Source organism: Neolamprologus brichardi, chromosome 8 (assembly GCF_056152115.1).
Source record: "Neolamprologus brichardi isolate AB-2024 chromosome 8, ASM5615211v1, whole genome shotgun sequence".
In the NCBI taxonomy this organism is placed as follows: Eukaryota; Metazoa; Chordata; class Actinopteri; order Cichliformes; family Cichlidae; genus Neolamprologus; species Neolamprologus brichardi.
Window position 1 is genome coordinate 4,985,064 of NC_142111.1, and position 14,810 is coordinate 4,999,873.

Below are 14,810 nucleotides of genomic sequence, written 5' to 3' on the forward strand. Positions count from 1 at the left end.
CAAGATGGCCGACTTCTAAATGGCCAACATGGTCACCACCCATCTTGAGGAGTTTGCCCCCTCACATATACTAATGTGCCACAAACAGGACTTTAATATCACCAACCATTCCCATGTTATTACGGTGTATCCATATAAATGGCCCACTCTGTACTATCGAGGTATTTTATGGCACATTCGGGACTTTTTAGCACAAACCTAAATGCCACAGCCTACCTATTATTGCCATCTTTGAATGGTTGCTTCCAGCTGGATAATGTGCTATGTCGCAAAGCTCAAATCATCTCAGTGTGTTTTCTTGAACACATACGAACATTGCACTAAAAAAACCCTCCAATAGAGAGCGTCTTCATGATGTGGTGGAATGAGTTCTACTCATCAGCAAAATCTCAGAGGAATCCAACTTCAGTGTATGCCACATGACAGGCACACAAAAGGCAGTTCTGAAAACAAAAGGGGGCCAAAAGAGCCAGCGTCTATCCCACCAGTGTGAGAAAACTCCTTGCCTATATGACCTACAAAAAAGCGGATAGTTTGAATCAGTTAATTACGAAACAAACATGCACAGATTACATTTGGAAGGTTAAATTTAAAATATTCTCCTGAAATATTTATATTCTTATTTTCAGCACTTAAGTCAGTGGTTGCTTTTTTTTTTTTTAAATGCTTTATAAATAAAGTTGGCTTAAATTTTAAATAAATAAATAAATACGTAATACTACTAATAATAATAACTGAAAAAAAGTCATAATAAAAAAATAATAATAATATTGATGATAATGAACGCTGTCTTCGGTTGCTACTGTTAAAGTTGGTGGCCAATAGCCTGCGAGCAGAGGCGGGGCTAAAAGAGTCATAGACACGTGTACTAGGAAGTAGGAAGTAAATACAGCACTCGGAGTGCTGCTGGAAAGAAGTGAGTAAACCTGAAAGTCTTATAAAGAAATTAGCGATACAATAGATTTAGGATAAAATTGAACTGTGCCGAATTCATTACTTTCGCTTCACAATACCGGAAACAGCTTGTTTTGGAAATATGACACTGATATTTTTTAAAAACAAAGCGAATATTTTAGGAGAGCCGGCTTGCTTTCATTTACCTCTGTGTTCTGTAATCTGCACTTTGTGCTCCTCACGTGTATTGGTATTTAAAACTCGATGTGCCAGAAGGTCTCCACGAAGACCGGTTATATCACAGAACAGAGCAAAGGCAAAGGAAAACACGAGGAAATGAAAAAATTAGTTAACAGCTGTTGACAAGAGTCAGCTGTCACTTTAAAGCTGATTGTATACGCACACGAAAGGAATACGTTTAACTTTACGCTCCAAAATGAATCCACGCGTACGAGGCGAATATTTTTCCTATGTGCTCCTCTCTTGTTCATTGTAACACTACCGGGGTTTTACTGCTGCAGTCTCGCATAGGCTGACAGAGTTGTTGGTACACCTGCCAGTTACAGAGACCTGGACACAAATGTTTAGGAGCTCTAGCCAACATGTTTTCATGATCAGGCTTTTTTCTTTCATTCTTTCTTCAATAGTTAGACATGACAAAAAGCAACGTGTATAACACAGAGAATAGTTTTTATAAACAGCATCATGCCTTTCTGGGGAAAATTTTTAAAGTAGCCATCCCAATCATCCATTTCACTAAATCATGGGTGTCAAAAATAAGGTCCAGGGGCCAGAATCAGCCCACCAAAGACTCCAATCTGCCCACTGGATGGGTTTGGAAAATATAATGGAGAGCATATGTGTTTGACTTTTAGCTGTACAGCTTTTTCTAATGATAAAGACCTCCTCCATGACCATTCACACTACACCAACATAAACAACTAATAGGTAAACAATTGAATAACAGAAAGTTCCTGTTTTTTCACGATCTACTATAGGAATTTACGATTTCTGTAGTGGGTTCACCTTAAAAAGGAGCAAAGCAAAATGAAACAAAACACAAAAAGACATTCAATTACAAAAAAATAAAGTTTTATAATCACAGGACAGTCTGTGCAGTGAAGTAAGAACTCTATATCTAATTTAAATATTCATTAAAAGTTCAAAGTCAAAGTAAACTTTGTCATCTCTGCTATATACAGTACAGTATATAGAGAGACGAAATGACGAGGCTCCAGGTCCATTCAATGCAAAAAACCCCAACAATAAATATAGGTAGAGTAAGAAATAAATATACACCTTAAGACTGAGGTAAGGGGAGTAAATTTGCACTTTAAGCTAAAAAGGATCAATAACAGTCTAACTTTACAATTTGAAATTGAGATTTAAAATGACCTTGAAGACCTTAAAGTGACCTCAATTTAAGCTCAAAGCAACATTTTTTTTTATTTTTGAAATGTCATATTATATTAAAATATCTCAGGTATTAAACTTTAATTAAATTAAATGTGTGCTTAAACTTCTTTGCACTAGTTTAAATTGTGTGGTCCACTTACATCTAAAGTGGGCTATATTGGCTATATGTGGCCCACGATGTAAAACATGTCTTATATAAAATGGAAAATGAAGAACAATTTAAAAAAATTAAGCTTTTTTTTAAAACATTTTTTAAAAGGATAATGTGTAATATATAATTTAATTGTGTGTCCTTTCATGCACACACGGCTCCATCTGTGTACACCCGAATTATTTCGCTTGTCATTTTGCTGAATGTTGTCTTAACAACTTTAAAGTTAACTGCAATGTCTTCATCTTGAATTGCTTGAACAAAAAAAGAAGAAGAAAAAAGAACAAAATAGGCAGTTTCCATAAAGGTTGCATATGCCTGTTTTTTTTTCTTTCTTTTTTTTTACCCTGTGTTGTTTAATATTTCCCCTTCTACTTGTTTCATTCATTTTGGAAGTAGTGCAAATACAGCAGTTAGCTGTAGACTAATTTCTTTAGCAGTGGAGGCGAGAAAGGAGCAGGTGAAAAAAGGAGGATTGCATTCTACAATTTATGTTATTTTGTTATGATAAATATATGCATGTCTTGATGATCTGAAAGTTTAAGAGATCTCTTTTTCATCTGTGCCTTGGTGGGCCCTGACTGCCCATTGGATAATGTGGTTTAAATTGTATTGGAAGGTAGAGACAGAGCAAAGTGCCTTGAGGTGATAAAACTAAATTGAATTGAATAAGTTGAATTGACCACAAGGGGCTGAACTTTTCAGGCAGATACTGGGCTTACCAAAAGTTAACTGGCTTATTGTCAGACAGAGCTTATAGGCACTCATATTTAAATAAAAGTTTTACTAACAACTACTACTAACTGATTTCACTGGAATTTAAAAAGTGAATATTGTATATTAACATGAAAATCATTTGGTGTGTTGATGATTGAAACCCTAGGACGGCAGTGATAATAATCATAGTGCAGCAATAGAAAAAAAAATCCAGGATGTTAAAATGCAAAGCAAACAGGATTTGAAACATCTTTTTGTTCCACTGTGTGCTGAAAAAACAAGGTGTGAGGTGTGAGTCAGTCACACGAGGGCTGTGCATTAGCATGTGTGTTGATTTAAGAGGAGTCTTGTAGCCTTGTAGGATTACCTGAAAGCAACCTTTTTTTTGTTTTACTCTAGTTTTCAAAATCTTTCTGCAGTCTGTCGCCTATCCTTTTGAATATAATGTCGATGTGCCATGGGCTAACTTTTAGTGTGGGCGTGTTGTTTGTTTAGGTCTGTCACTATGCTAGAAGGCTACAGCCCTGTGACCCAGGCCCTGCTGGGGACTCTGTTCACATGGGGTCTGACTGCTGCCGGAGCTGCTCTGGTGTTCATCTTCTCCAGCCGACAGGTAATGAGTGTCACTCTGAGCTCCAGGAATCGCTCTTCTAAAGAAATACTAGCAAATTATTTGGTGAGCTAGAGTTTTCCACTCATGAACTTAGTGTGACCTGGTCAATTTACAGCTGCCTACATTTGGTGACAAACTTTAGAATTTATCATTTTATATATATTTTTTAATCTGAAAGAACGATGCTATCTCAAATGAATCTACTACTCTTATTTTGAAAGTTCGGTTGCTGCAAGCCAGCTAGACAGGGCCCTTCCATGTCTCATGTTTTCTCTGTTTGCTGGCAGCTCCTACAAAAACAAAGAGTTCCTTCCAGGGCCACTTGAGACTGGCTCTACAAGTGGGTAAATCACCATAGACTCCCATGTTGAAATGTCCAACTAAACAGCATTCAAAAGCAACACAACTAAAAAGCAACATTAAAAAAAACCCAGACACTACAAAAGCTAAAAAAAAAAGCGGAAGTGTTTCTGGGGATACAATAATGTGACAGAACAGACATTTTTGTTCCTATTTTCGTTGTATTTCATTTAATGTCCTTGTGTTTTATGTGATTCTGCAGCATTTTTCTATTTGGGGATATTTTTGGGGGGATATTAGTCTGTTTGATTTCTCAGGGCCACCGTAACATTCTGCGTTTTTTTAATACAGCTAGTTTTTAGGTTCCTACATAACAGATCAAGTCGAGTGAATTCATTAGAATTAAAATTTAACATTAATTTAATTAACATTTAACATCCAAGTGTAGTAACTTATGGTGGAAAATTCAATAATGTTAAGAGTTTAAAATGAATGCATTGCAGCTAGGTCAATTTTTAATTTATTAGCGGCAGATATCTGCTGTTTGCCGAGCTATCAGTGTCAGCATTTATAGTGGTCGTCAAATGAAATTTAAAAAATTAAGACTAGATGGAGGAAGCAGTTTTAACCCATTAAATGTGTATCGATGTTGAATAGTTTGTCCATCAGAGAGAGGAAAAGCCACTCTGCTACTTCCCTGTTGACAATACACATATTTGGAATCGCACAATTTCAAAAAACCAGCTGATCTAAGTAAAGTCAGGCAGAGCACAAGTGAGTAAATAAATAACCACAGGTAACACATTTTAGGAGAATCTGTTTATGTTTTGTATGTCAAAAAAAAATGTTGTTGGATATATTCCAAGATCACATTTTTAAATCACCAAATATCTGCATGTCTATTGGTCTTAAAAACCAGATATCAGTCTTTTCTAACACACAGTCTCATACATGTGTGCTCTGCTTGGATATCAGCTGCATTCAATTACAGCACAGCTGGACTTTTTGTGACAAAATTCTTTGTAGGTGTGGAATGGATACACACAGTTGAATAATTTATTTATGTATTGGTGTGTTCACCATCACCCGACAGCTCACCACATATAGAATTGAAGTCTATGTGGACACACAGTGAGAAAATCCAGAACACTTTAGCAGCTAGTGATGTCAATATTTAAGTGACACGATAAACCGTAAATTTATTCAGCTAAATCACAGAGACATGAATCAGAAAGCATGAAAACACTGTGCAAAACCTGCACAGTTTGATGTATTTTTACCATTTCTGACTCCTGTAACACGTGCCCATTTTGCCGAGTTAAGTCGATGGTGAGGAATGCACTGAACTGCTGGCTCTTCCACTGTCAGGGTTACTACGATATCGATTTCCCTGCCTCACTCACAATCGCTCTTCTTGTCTGCCCTTTTCAGAAGCGCATCTTGGATGGAAGTTTAGGCTTTGCAGCTGGGGTGAGTAAGGTTTCATTTGAGCTGAACCACATACTCACACATACAATGCTATGAGGTGATTGGCTTTAAACCTTCCACTGCAGCAAGGCAAGTTTCCTCCTCATAGAGGGAAACTCTGACACATCCAGCTGCCATGTTGTTTCATTAAAAATCTGAGAGAAGTGTTCCCCTGCAGGTATCACCCTACAACTGAAAATACATCCCCTTAACAGCACTGTGTCACTCATGCAATTACGATGTTTAAATCCCTGCAGTACGAGCAGTTTATAGATATAGATCACATATATCAGCCGGCCTTGTTGGGATGAGCGGATCGATACTATCATTAGCAGTGTTGGTGTTGGTATCACATTTATAATAGCATGATGAGATTGATACTTTGGTCTCAGTTTCTTCTCTCTACATTTAGTACTGAGAAAATAGACGTCACTCCTTGTATTGAGGTTTCTCACGTGATGTCATGCATACTTTGTCTAAAGCTGTCTGCCATATTGGACGTCATCTCACCAGTGGTTTCTAGGTTAATGACTGGTTGGCAGTGGTGCCTGGAGGCGGCACTCAGTCAAAGCTCTCACTCATCACATGAAATTCGAATCCCGGTGACCTCAACCTCAAGGTCAAAAGTCAGGTCTTCTGAAAATCTTGTGAATGCGATAACTTTAGAACAAGGTGATGTAGGATTTTGATACCAGAGGTGTGTCTACAAGGGGCCTGACAGTTTCATTATGGCTCAGAGAGCAGCTGGCCACCGTTTGTAGACGCATTTGTTACTTCCATTCAAACTACAGCTAAATTTCACCACCTAAAGCAATCACAAGACAATTTTTGCCAACTTGTTTGGAAATACGCATTTTCCCGCGACAGATGGTTGGCAGGGGTGGGCGGGGGGTGTCACTGACCAGTCTGTAGGCCTGTGTTACTGGAGCCTTAGAAATAATTTTCTCAGCGCCTGCCTCAATGTGTTGGGGAAAACACATTTTCCCCTGACGACTGCTGGTTGCCAGGTGGTCATAGATTGGTCCCTAGGCCTGTGTGGCTTGGCCTTATTCACTTGGTCTTATATTGTCACCATGATTGTTATACATCTGAAAATGGTTGAGAAGTTGATGTCACATGGCTGGTGGTCAAATGTTGGCATACTTTGCTCCTCCTCCTCCCGTGCTTCACATGAAGCAGCTGCGCTGAGCAGACACATGTAGGCTGCAGTGAGAGAGCGATGGCAGAGAGAAAGAGGAACGTCATGTGGAGATATTTTACAGCTCTATATGAAAACACTGCAAACTGAGATGTGTGGAGAAAGGCTATTTGCTACTGTGGCAGCACACCAGTTTACACAAACACATGAAAAACTGTAAAAAAAAAAGACTACTCCAATCAGCAAATGACAAACAAAGTAAAATCCCTCAGACACATCCAGACCCCGGCACAGATGGTAAATGGCCTGCATTTGTATAGCGCTTTCCTAGTCCTTAAGGACCCCAAAGCGCTTTACACTACATTCAGTCATTCACCTATTCACACACAGGCGATGGCAAGCTGCGTTGTAGCCACAGCTGCCCTGGGGCGCACTGACAGGCAAATAAGGGGCATGCAGCCAGGAGGCAGCCTGGGATCGAACCACCGACCTTCTGATTAGTGGCTGACCTGCTCTGCCATCTGAGCTACAGCCACCCACATAGACAGAGGGGGACAGGTACAGTCCTTTCAGAGAAGCAAAGAATATCCTCATACAGTGATAAAGTAATGTTTCTGTAACTTTTCACCATTAGTTAATGTTCATTTTCATATTATTATTGAGAAACATAACCTACAGACAGCCTATATCCAAACAACCCCAATTCCAAAAAGTTGGGATGCTGTGTGAAATATATATATAAAAAGAATGCAATGATTTAAACATCTTGTAAAGACATATTTTATTCCCAATAGATCATAAAAACACATAAAATATTTAATCTAACGACGTGTAATAACTCCATGGCAGACCCGCTTTTCAGCATCTTTATAATCACAGTTGCCGTTTTACAATCGGCTGCAGCTTTTCAGCTCGCAGTAACACACACCAACAACAACATCAGGACATAGTTCAGTCTACTTAAGCGGGTGAGGCGTAATAGCTCATGTCAACCAGGTGCGTCCACCTCCCTGGCAGCCACACCGCAGACCACGCCCTGCCACATACCCCCATCGCCCGACTGAGGCTGTGGAGCCATCCGGCTGAGCCTACCCCTCTGCACCGCCACAATGTACTTTTTAAATAAAAATATTAGCTCCTTTTGAATTTGATGCCATCACCACATCTTTAAAAAAATTGGATAGTCCCATTTTTGCTAATGTGTAGCTTCCCCACTTCTTTTAACTACACTCCCTAAATGTCTGGGAACTGTGGAGACGAGTTTATGGTATTTAAGGTATTGTTTATGCCATAAACTGTTATTTTTAGACCAGAGATTTTCAGTGAGTCATGTAATGTCATATTAGTATGCTTTATTTAGTAACTGTATTGTTCAGCTGTAACTTCTGTCTAATCACTTATGTTTTGATTAGTAACTGGCTACAATGAATAAGTTTATACATTTATTTTGCAATTTAATTAAATGGCTCTATTACACGCACCTCGTCATATTACACAGTTGTTATATATTGATGAGTGGAACTTCACTGTTTGTTTCCACAAATTCCTTCTTGCACAAAAAGTAATGATTATACGCTGTTATTAATGGTGTCTGTGTAGACACACCACCGACGCTTTGAAAATCACTGCAGCTCCGGCTTGTTCTTTTTAACGCTGTGCACCGATGAACTTTTTAATTAAGTGTTCCAGTTTGAAAGTGTGAGGTAAAGTGCAGGATCAGATGGATGTAAGCCAAAAGAGCTGTAGTACTGGCTGCAAAAGATCTTTTATTCTTTTTTAAAATCTAACAAAACCAAAGTTAACCAAAACTAGTAACGATGTTTCAATTTTTCTTTGATTTACATGAATGCTGTGTTTCATCTCATAGTGTTCTTTTCTTTTAAATATCTTTGTTTGAATTGTAGTCCGTCTGCTCCTCCTCTGCAAAAGTTACGTCATTACTCCACATTAAAAAATTAAAAGCCCATATACCATTTCAGTAGACAGGGAGCCTTCTTCTTTTTTTTTTTCTTTTTTTTACCAAGGCTTTTATTGTGAAACACACAGGAAGATGTCATGGAAACCACAAACTGTATATAAGCTTTACATTCGAATTCAGATTCATCTGCCATGACAACTGGTTACTATTTGATGTCCTTTATTTTCCCACCATAGAGAGAGAGCAGCCATCCTACATGTAAAGAGTGGAAAAAAAGGGAAGCGTTAATTTTCAGGGAGAGCAGTGAGATGTGAGGAATATGTAGTGGACAAACAGGCATGAGACAGATGGATGTGAGGCTGGGAGACAGATGACTTTATGATCTATTCATAAAGTCATTCTAACATTTGATCTTGTGCGCAGTAATAGTTGACTAATGCATGCAAACTAGCCACTGCGGTTACGTAACGAACAACAACTCATCTGTCATCAGTGTGGTCTGATACTATTTCACCCCAAACAAGGTGAAATGATAAATTTGAGTCAAGCATTGCAAATAGCCGACACATACTTGTGGAATCTCTGTTTCTTTCTTTTTTTCAATAAGACTGGGACCTTAATTGCAATCCCTCCAACTGGTTCAGAGCTTGTTGTTAATTACGAGCTCAGATGAGTGAGCTGATAAGATGAATGCCAAATGATGAGAGATTGTCCACGCTTCTTTGAGAAAGATAGATCCAATCTCGGCCCCCACCTCCTTTATCTTCATTTTGGTCTTAACAGCTTTTCAATTACTTCGCGGGCTTAGCTGTTGCTCTTATACATTCTAATGAAATGGCTCATAAGAAGAAAAGAGCCGAGGGCTGCTTCAAACATTTGCTGAACTTCTTTGCAATTATGGGAGCTGAAATCTTTTTAAAATATGTTTTTCACAGCGTAACTTTTGGCTTATTGGTGAGATAGTGTTACAATCTATCCAGTCCTCTTATTTTTCTTTGCATAATTCACACTTTTTAATAATATAGTTTTGATAAGAAACACAATTTTATACTGAATTTGCCACACTTAGCTTAGATTTGAGGCACTGTAGCTATCTGTTTGGTTCAAATGAATACATTAGACTTTGCAGTCAACAACTTACACAAGAAATATAAAAGTTTTTATCCCTGTTTGTATTATAAGATGAACGGATGGAGCAAGAAAGCGTGAGGTTTAGAGCTGCATTTGGCTTTTATCAGAACAAATTAAACTCTTCAGCCATTTAGAAAAGCAAACTGAGTGGAGATGGAAGGCAGGATGGGACTCTTCTCTTATGATTTTCAAAGAAGACAAGGCTTGGATTGCTTTTTGGCTGTGCAGAGAGTGAAGTAAGGTCAATCCATTTTAAAGTAGGGAAGCGGATACAGTGGGAGGGAATGTTACACAGCATTAAGTGATGGCAGTTCAGTGGAAATGAATTGTTATCTATCTTTAAAAGTTTTCACTTAACTTTTATCAACTTAAATGGCTTGTGCAAGCTTTTACTTTGGTATTAAACATGCTACCATGGATGCTAGTAAGGCTGACTCTTGCTAGATGCTAGAGTCTTCTTGAGTTCATGTTGTGTCTTTAGCACCCTGACGGTTTCCCTCTCCGTCTTGTTTCGATGTCAGTTCCTTTGCCCTCCTGTGTTTTCTTTTCTCTGTAGTATTTTCTTTTCTTGTCTCGGTGTTTAGCATTTATCTTTTGGTTACTTCCTGTTTTACTTTGAAATGTACATTTCTCTCTTGTGTTAGTTTTACTTTCCTTGATTATAGGGATGCACCGATACCACTTTTTTGGAAACGAGTACGAGTACTTGCATTTCAGTACTCGCCGATACCGATACCGAGTACTTAATAAAAACATGATTTAAATTTACAGGTAACAGCTTTAGTGTTATAATTTAACAAAAAAACAACAACAAGGGACTAGTTTGGAATTAAGAACATTTATTTAAAATGAACAGCATGTTGTATGCAACATATTACAGAATAAATAATTATAAAAAACAAAATTTAATTTTAAATTTGTTCGTCTGTTTTTCTGTTTAGAAGTCTCACTAGCACAGTCACAGCTGGGATGACATCAGAGGCTAGTGCGTCGTAGCTGCTCACTTTTTTAGTTAGTTCCTCAAAGGGGGCGAGGATGGCAACAGTCGTCTCCATAAGAGCCCATTGGTGAGCGGTGAGATAGTCAGGGAGTTCGTGCTCGGACATCCCCAGCACTCGCTTTTGCTCAATGAGGGACTGGAGCATGTAATACGTGCTGTTCCAGCGCGTCTGTACGTCCTGCTGCAGTCTCTTTATTGGCTGGTTGAGCTGTCCCTGAATGTCCTCGAGGCGGGACTAGGCTAAGGCGGAATGTTTAAAATGCCCAACTATTTTCCGTCCCACTGCTATAGCATCAGCTATGCTCCTCTGTGCTAATAAGCGTGGGTAAATAAGCATGGGTAAATAAGCGTGGGTAAATAAGCATGGGTAAATAAGCGTGGGTAAACTCTTTGTACTCGTTGTCGTGTTGGGATTTTGGTGCTTGATTAAATTACTTGTGTTAAATGCGCTACCTTTTGAGCCTCCTCTGGACAATTTCGCTGAGCACAATTTGCAGTCCGCCTTTGTTTTCGCGTCTTCGTTCACTTTGAAATAGTTCCACACGGCTGACTTGTCTCGCCTGCCCTTCTCTCAGCTCTGAGCTGCAGCCGGGGCCTGGGGGCGGGCACTCGGCGCCTGTGATTAACCCCTTACATGCCGCTCAAACATAGACAGGTCTCAGACCGTGGTATCGGTCCCCGGTATCGGGGGACTTTTAACGAGTACGAGTACTTTAGAAAATGTGGTATCGAGGCCGATACCCGATACCAGTATCGGTATCGGTGCATCCCTACTTGACTATGTTCATCCATCAAACCTCGAGACATTCGTTGTTATGCTCCAATGATCCAGTGTTTATCCCAGCAAACATTTTGATGCTGAACACTGTTGTCTTTTCTTGACATCTGTTGGTGAGATGATGCTGGAGTTTCAGCCGTATTTGCTGGGATGCACTTGTGCCCATTTAGATTTAGTATTTTTTTTACACTTGTTATTTTTGCCAGGAACCCATAAACGCTCCAATTTTATTATTCCGACCTGCAGTTGGGTTATCTCTATACTGCAGTGTGACTATATTGAAAATACTGGCCAATGTGGGAAAAACGAAACTCATCCTTTTATTTCACATTAGCTGCTGTTGTATTGGGTTCTGGAAAAACAGTGCATCTAACTAGAAGAAGTGTTTTTGCAGAGCCTTTTTTTCCACTGCTGGAGACACAAACATTATTAACGGTGCAGTGTAGCACTTCGCGTTTTTGTAAAATGTAACCCCGTTTTCTATTAACTGAAATGAATATTGGCCTGGAACTGAAAATTGATTCTGATTTGAGCCTCGTGATTCAAAAAGCTTTGCATCTCTTTACAAAAAAAAAAAATCTATTTAAAAGCTAAGCACATTTTTCTTGTCATCTTTCAGAAAGCACGCAGGAAAAATATAATTATGTTACTGCTGTCAGATGTTAAAATCCCTCTTTTGTAATAAATTACTGAAACAGTTTGACATCCAGATGAATGTGCTGACATTAAGCTCAGAACATTTTAATTTGCAGTGAAAGTTTTATACCCAAAAAACTCAGTTCTTTCTGTCCTTTGATGAAGAGGCCCTAATAAAACAAATGCTATGGCAGTTACACATCTTGAGGTGACTCATGAACCCTCCATAAGCTGAGAGAGTGGAATGTATATAATTAATTGTAAATTGCTAATACTGATGCTGAATGACATGGTTAAGAATTGATGAGATGAAAGCAGCTAGTCATCACCACTGCAGTTACTCCACTCTCTAATAACACAATCTCTGTGATATTTTGTCTTCCAATATCACAACACAAAAACACATTGCATACTCATTTTTAAATAGAAAATACATTACCCTGCAGAAAAGCCATGTTCAGTTGTGTGCGTCTGTCTGTGTGTGAGGCTCAGTGGGTGTTTGAAGAGCATGTGTCATGCTTTTTGTGTCTCATGATTCAGATGCCACCCTGTTTCCATGCCTAACATCTGCTGTCCTAACATGCACGCACACACACTTTGTGACAGTAGACTATCACGTCATGCTGTCTCAAAACAGCATCTTTCAGCTCTCACTGTTGGTGTAAAATCATGCAACCCTTTACACTCAACGTCCGCCCCACAAACACATACAAATATACGTGCAAAAACCCAAATCGAGTATTGTGCAAAATGCAACTAAAAGCATTATGCTTTTGTTTATATGTACATCGCTAAAACCCTATATTTGTTTGAAACATATAAACTATAATGTGGGGGGGAGGGAATGTTGTTTTGATGTTAAAGCCAGCAACCCATCTATCGCTCCATTTTCTGCCACTTATCAAGGTCTGGGTCATGGGGAGAGCAGTCTTATGCAGATACTCCCAGGCCTCCCTTTCCCGAGCCACTTCTTCGAGCTCTTCCAGGGCGGCACTGAGGCATTCCCAAGCCAGCTGAGAGGCATAATCTCTCCAGCGTGTCATAGGTCGGCCCTGGGCCCTCCTGCTTGTAGGACATGCCCTGGAGGCATCCCAATCAGATGCCCAAACCATTTGAACCGGCTTTTCAATGTGGGGCAGTCGTGGCTCTGTTCTTAGCCCCTGCTGAACTGAGTATGTCACCCTCGCTGTAAGTTGCAGGCCAGACACCTTACGGAGGAATGTTATTTCTGTTGCTTGTATCCACAGTCATTCTTTTGGTCACTACACCGAGCTTCTGGCTGGGAGCAAAGATTGATCTGTAAATCGACAGCTTCACGTCAAGGCTCAGCACTCTCTTTACCGCGACAGACTGGTACAGCATCTAGATCACTACTGACACAGCACCAGTTGGTTTAGGCATATGCCTCTCACCTTTGGATTCCTGCAATCTCCTGGATTGGGATGGGATATTGCCACTATCTTGTTTTTCAAAATTGGGACCAAGGAAAAGACCTGAACTTTGTCTTTGTGACTACAGTTTATTAAAAAGGCAAGATGTTTAGGAGCCAAGCTATGGAACATCTTGATTGCACTTGATTGTACCTTTAATCATTAGTTATTTTTAATCTCTGGCCCTTTGCTACACTGTATCTTTTGTCCTGTTTCCCTCCCTTCATCCCCAACCATTTGGGACCGATGGCTGTCCCTCCCTGAGCCTTGTTCTGCTGGAGGTTTCATCCTGTTAAAAAGTTTTTCCTTCCCACAATTTCTTGCTCATAGGGGGTCATGTTGGGGTTGGGTTTTTTTCTTTGTTATTGTAGGGTCTTTACCTATACCAGTATAAAGTGCTGTTGTGATTTATTGCTATATAAATAACACTGAATTAAATCTGTCTGTTGGAGTTGCGCATACTGCCCTCCAGATGAAGACTCTTTGTGGGAAAACCTTGCTTATTTCAGCGAGACACTATCAAACCTCATTCTGAAACAACTCTAACATGGTAAATTGTTTAAGTTGAAACTGGCTGGTTTGTTAAGACATATCAGAAAAAAATGAACAAAATACACAGTTCCCCGTTGAACAGCTGAAGCAGGAATTTGAACTGAGTACCCCATTCGATGTTAACTGGTTTTTGCTTTTACCAAATGCTCACACAGTCTTGGTAAAAGAAGAGATGATGAAACACCGTGGTAAACCAATACCTTGTCCTGACCTCACTGAAAAGTGTTCACAATGGGTGATGGCTGAATGGCATAACATTCACAGTAGTTATTTGACATGTTGTCTTTGTATTATTTTCAATTAAAAATAGACTTTAAATGGTTGTTGCAAAACATTGCATCACATTTTATGAGTGTTTAACACAACTGTCTTACGTTTTGGGAAGCTGGGTGGTACAAACTTAAATTTTCTTTTAACAAGTCCCTCTTATTTTGGTTATGGCGTATGCAAAATGTTAGAAAATGCAGATATATTACATTAATGGCCTGCAATTTACACTGAGTCATCAGTTTCTCTAAGTTAATAACCGGAAAGATTTAGATAATCATTTTCTTATTCAATGCCTCGCTGATATAACAGAACAGTAAGCCAGTCTAATTAGTTCATCATGGTCGAGTTTGTTCATATATTATTAATATTCATTGGATGGTGTGTAAAAAGGTCACAGCA

General features: G+C 39.2%; 1 protein-coding gene across 2 annotated transcripts in view; it reads left to right on the forward strand.

Moving 5' to 3' along the window:
- Positions 1-887: 887 nt before the first annotated feature.
- slc39a11 (solute carrier family 39, member 11) overlaps positions 888-14,810 on the forward strand; it is a 179,344-nt gene continuing 165,421 nt past the window's right edge. For both annotated transcript variants that reach the window (XM_087845068.1, XM_087845069.1), the window contains exons 1-3: positions 888-916; positions 3,674-3,791; positions 5,523-5,561. In XM_087845068.1, coding sequence (XP_087701194.1) covers positions 3,684-3,791; positions 5,523-5,561 — 147 coding nt within the window. In that variant the 5' untranslated portion in view covers positions 888-916; positions 3,674-3,683. The remainder of the gene's footprint in view (positions 917-3,673; positions 3,792-5,522; positions 5,562-14,810) is intronic.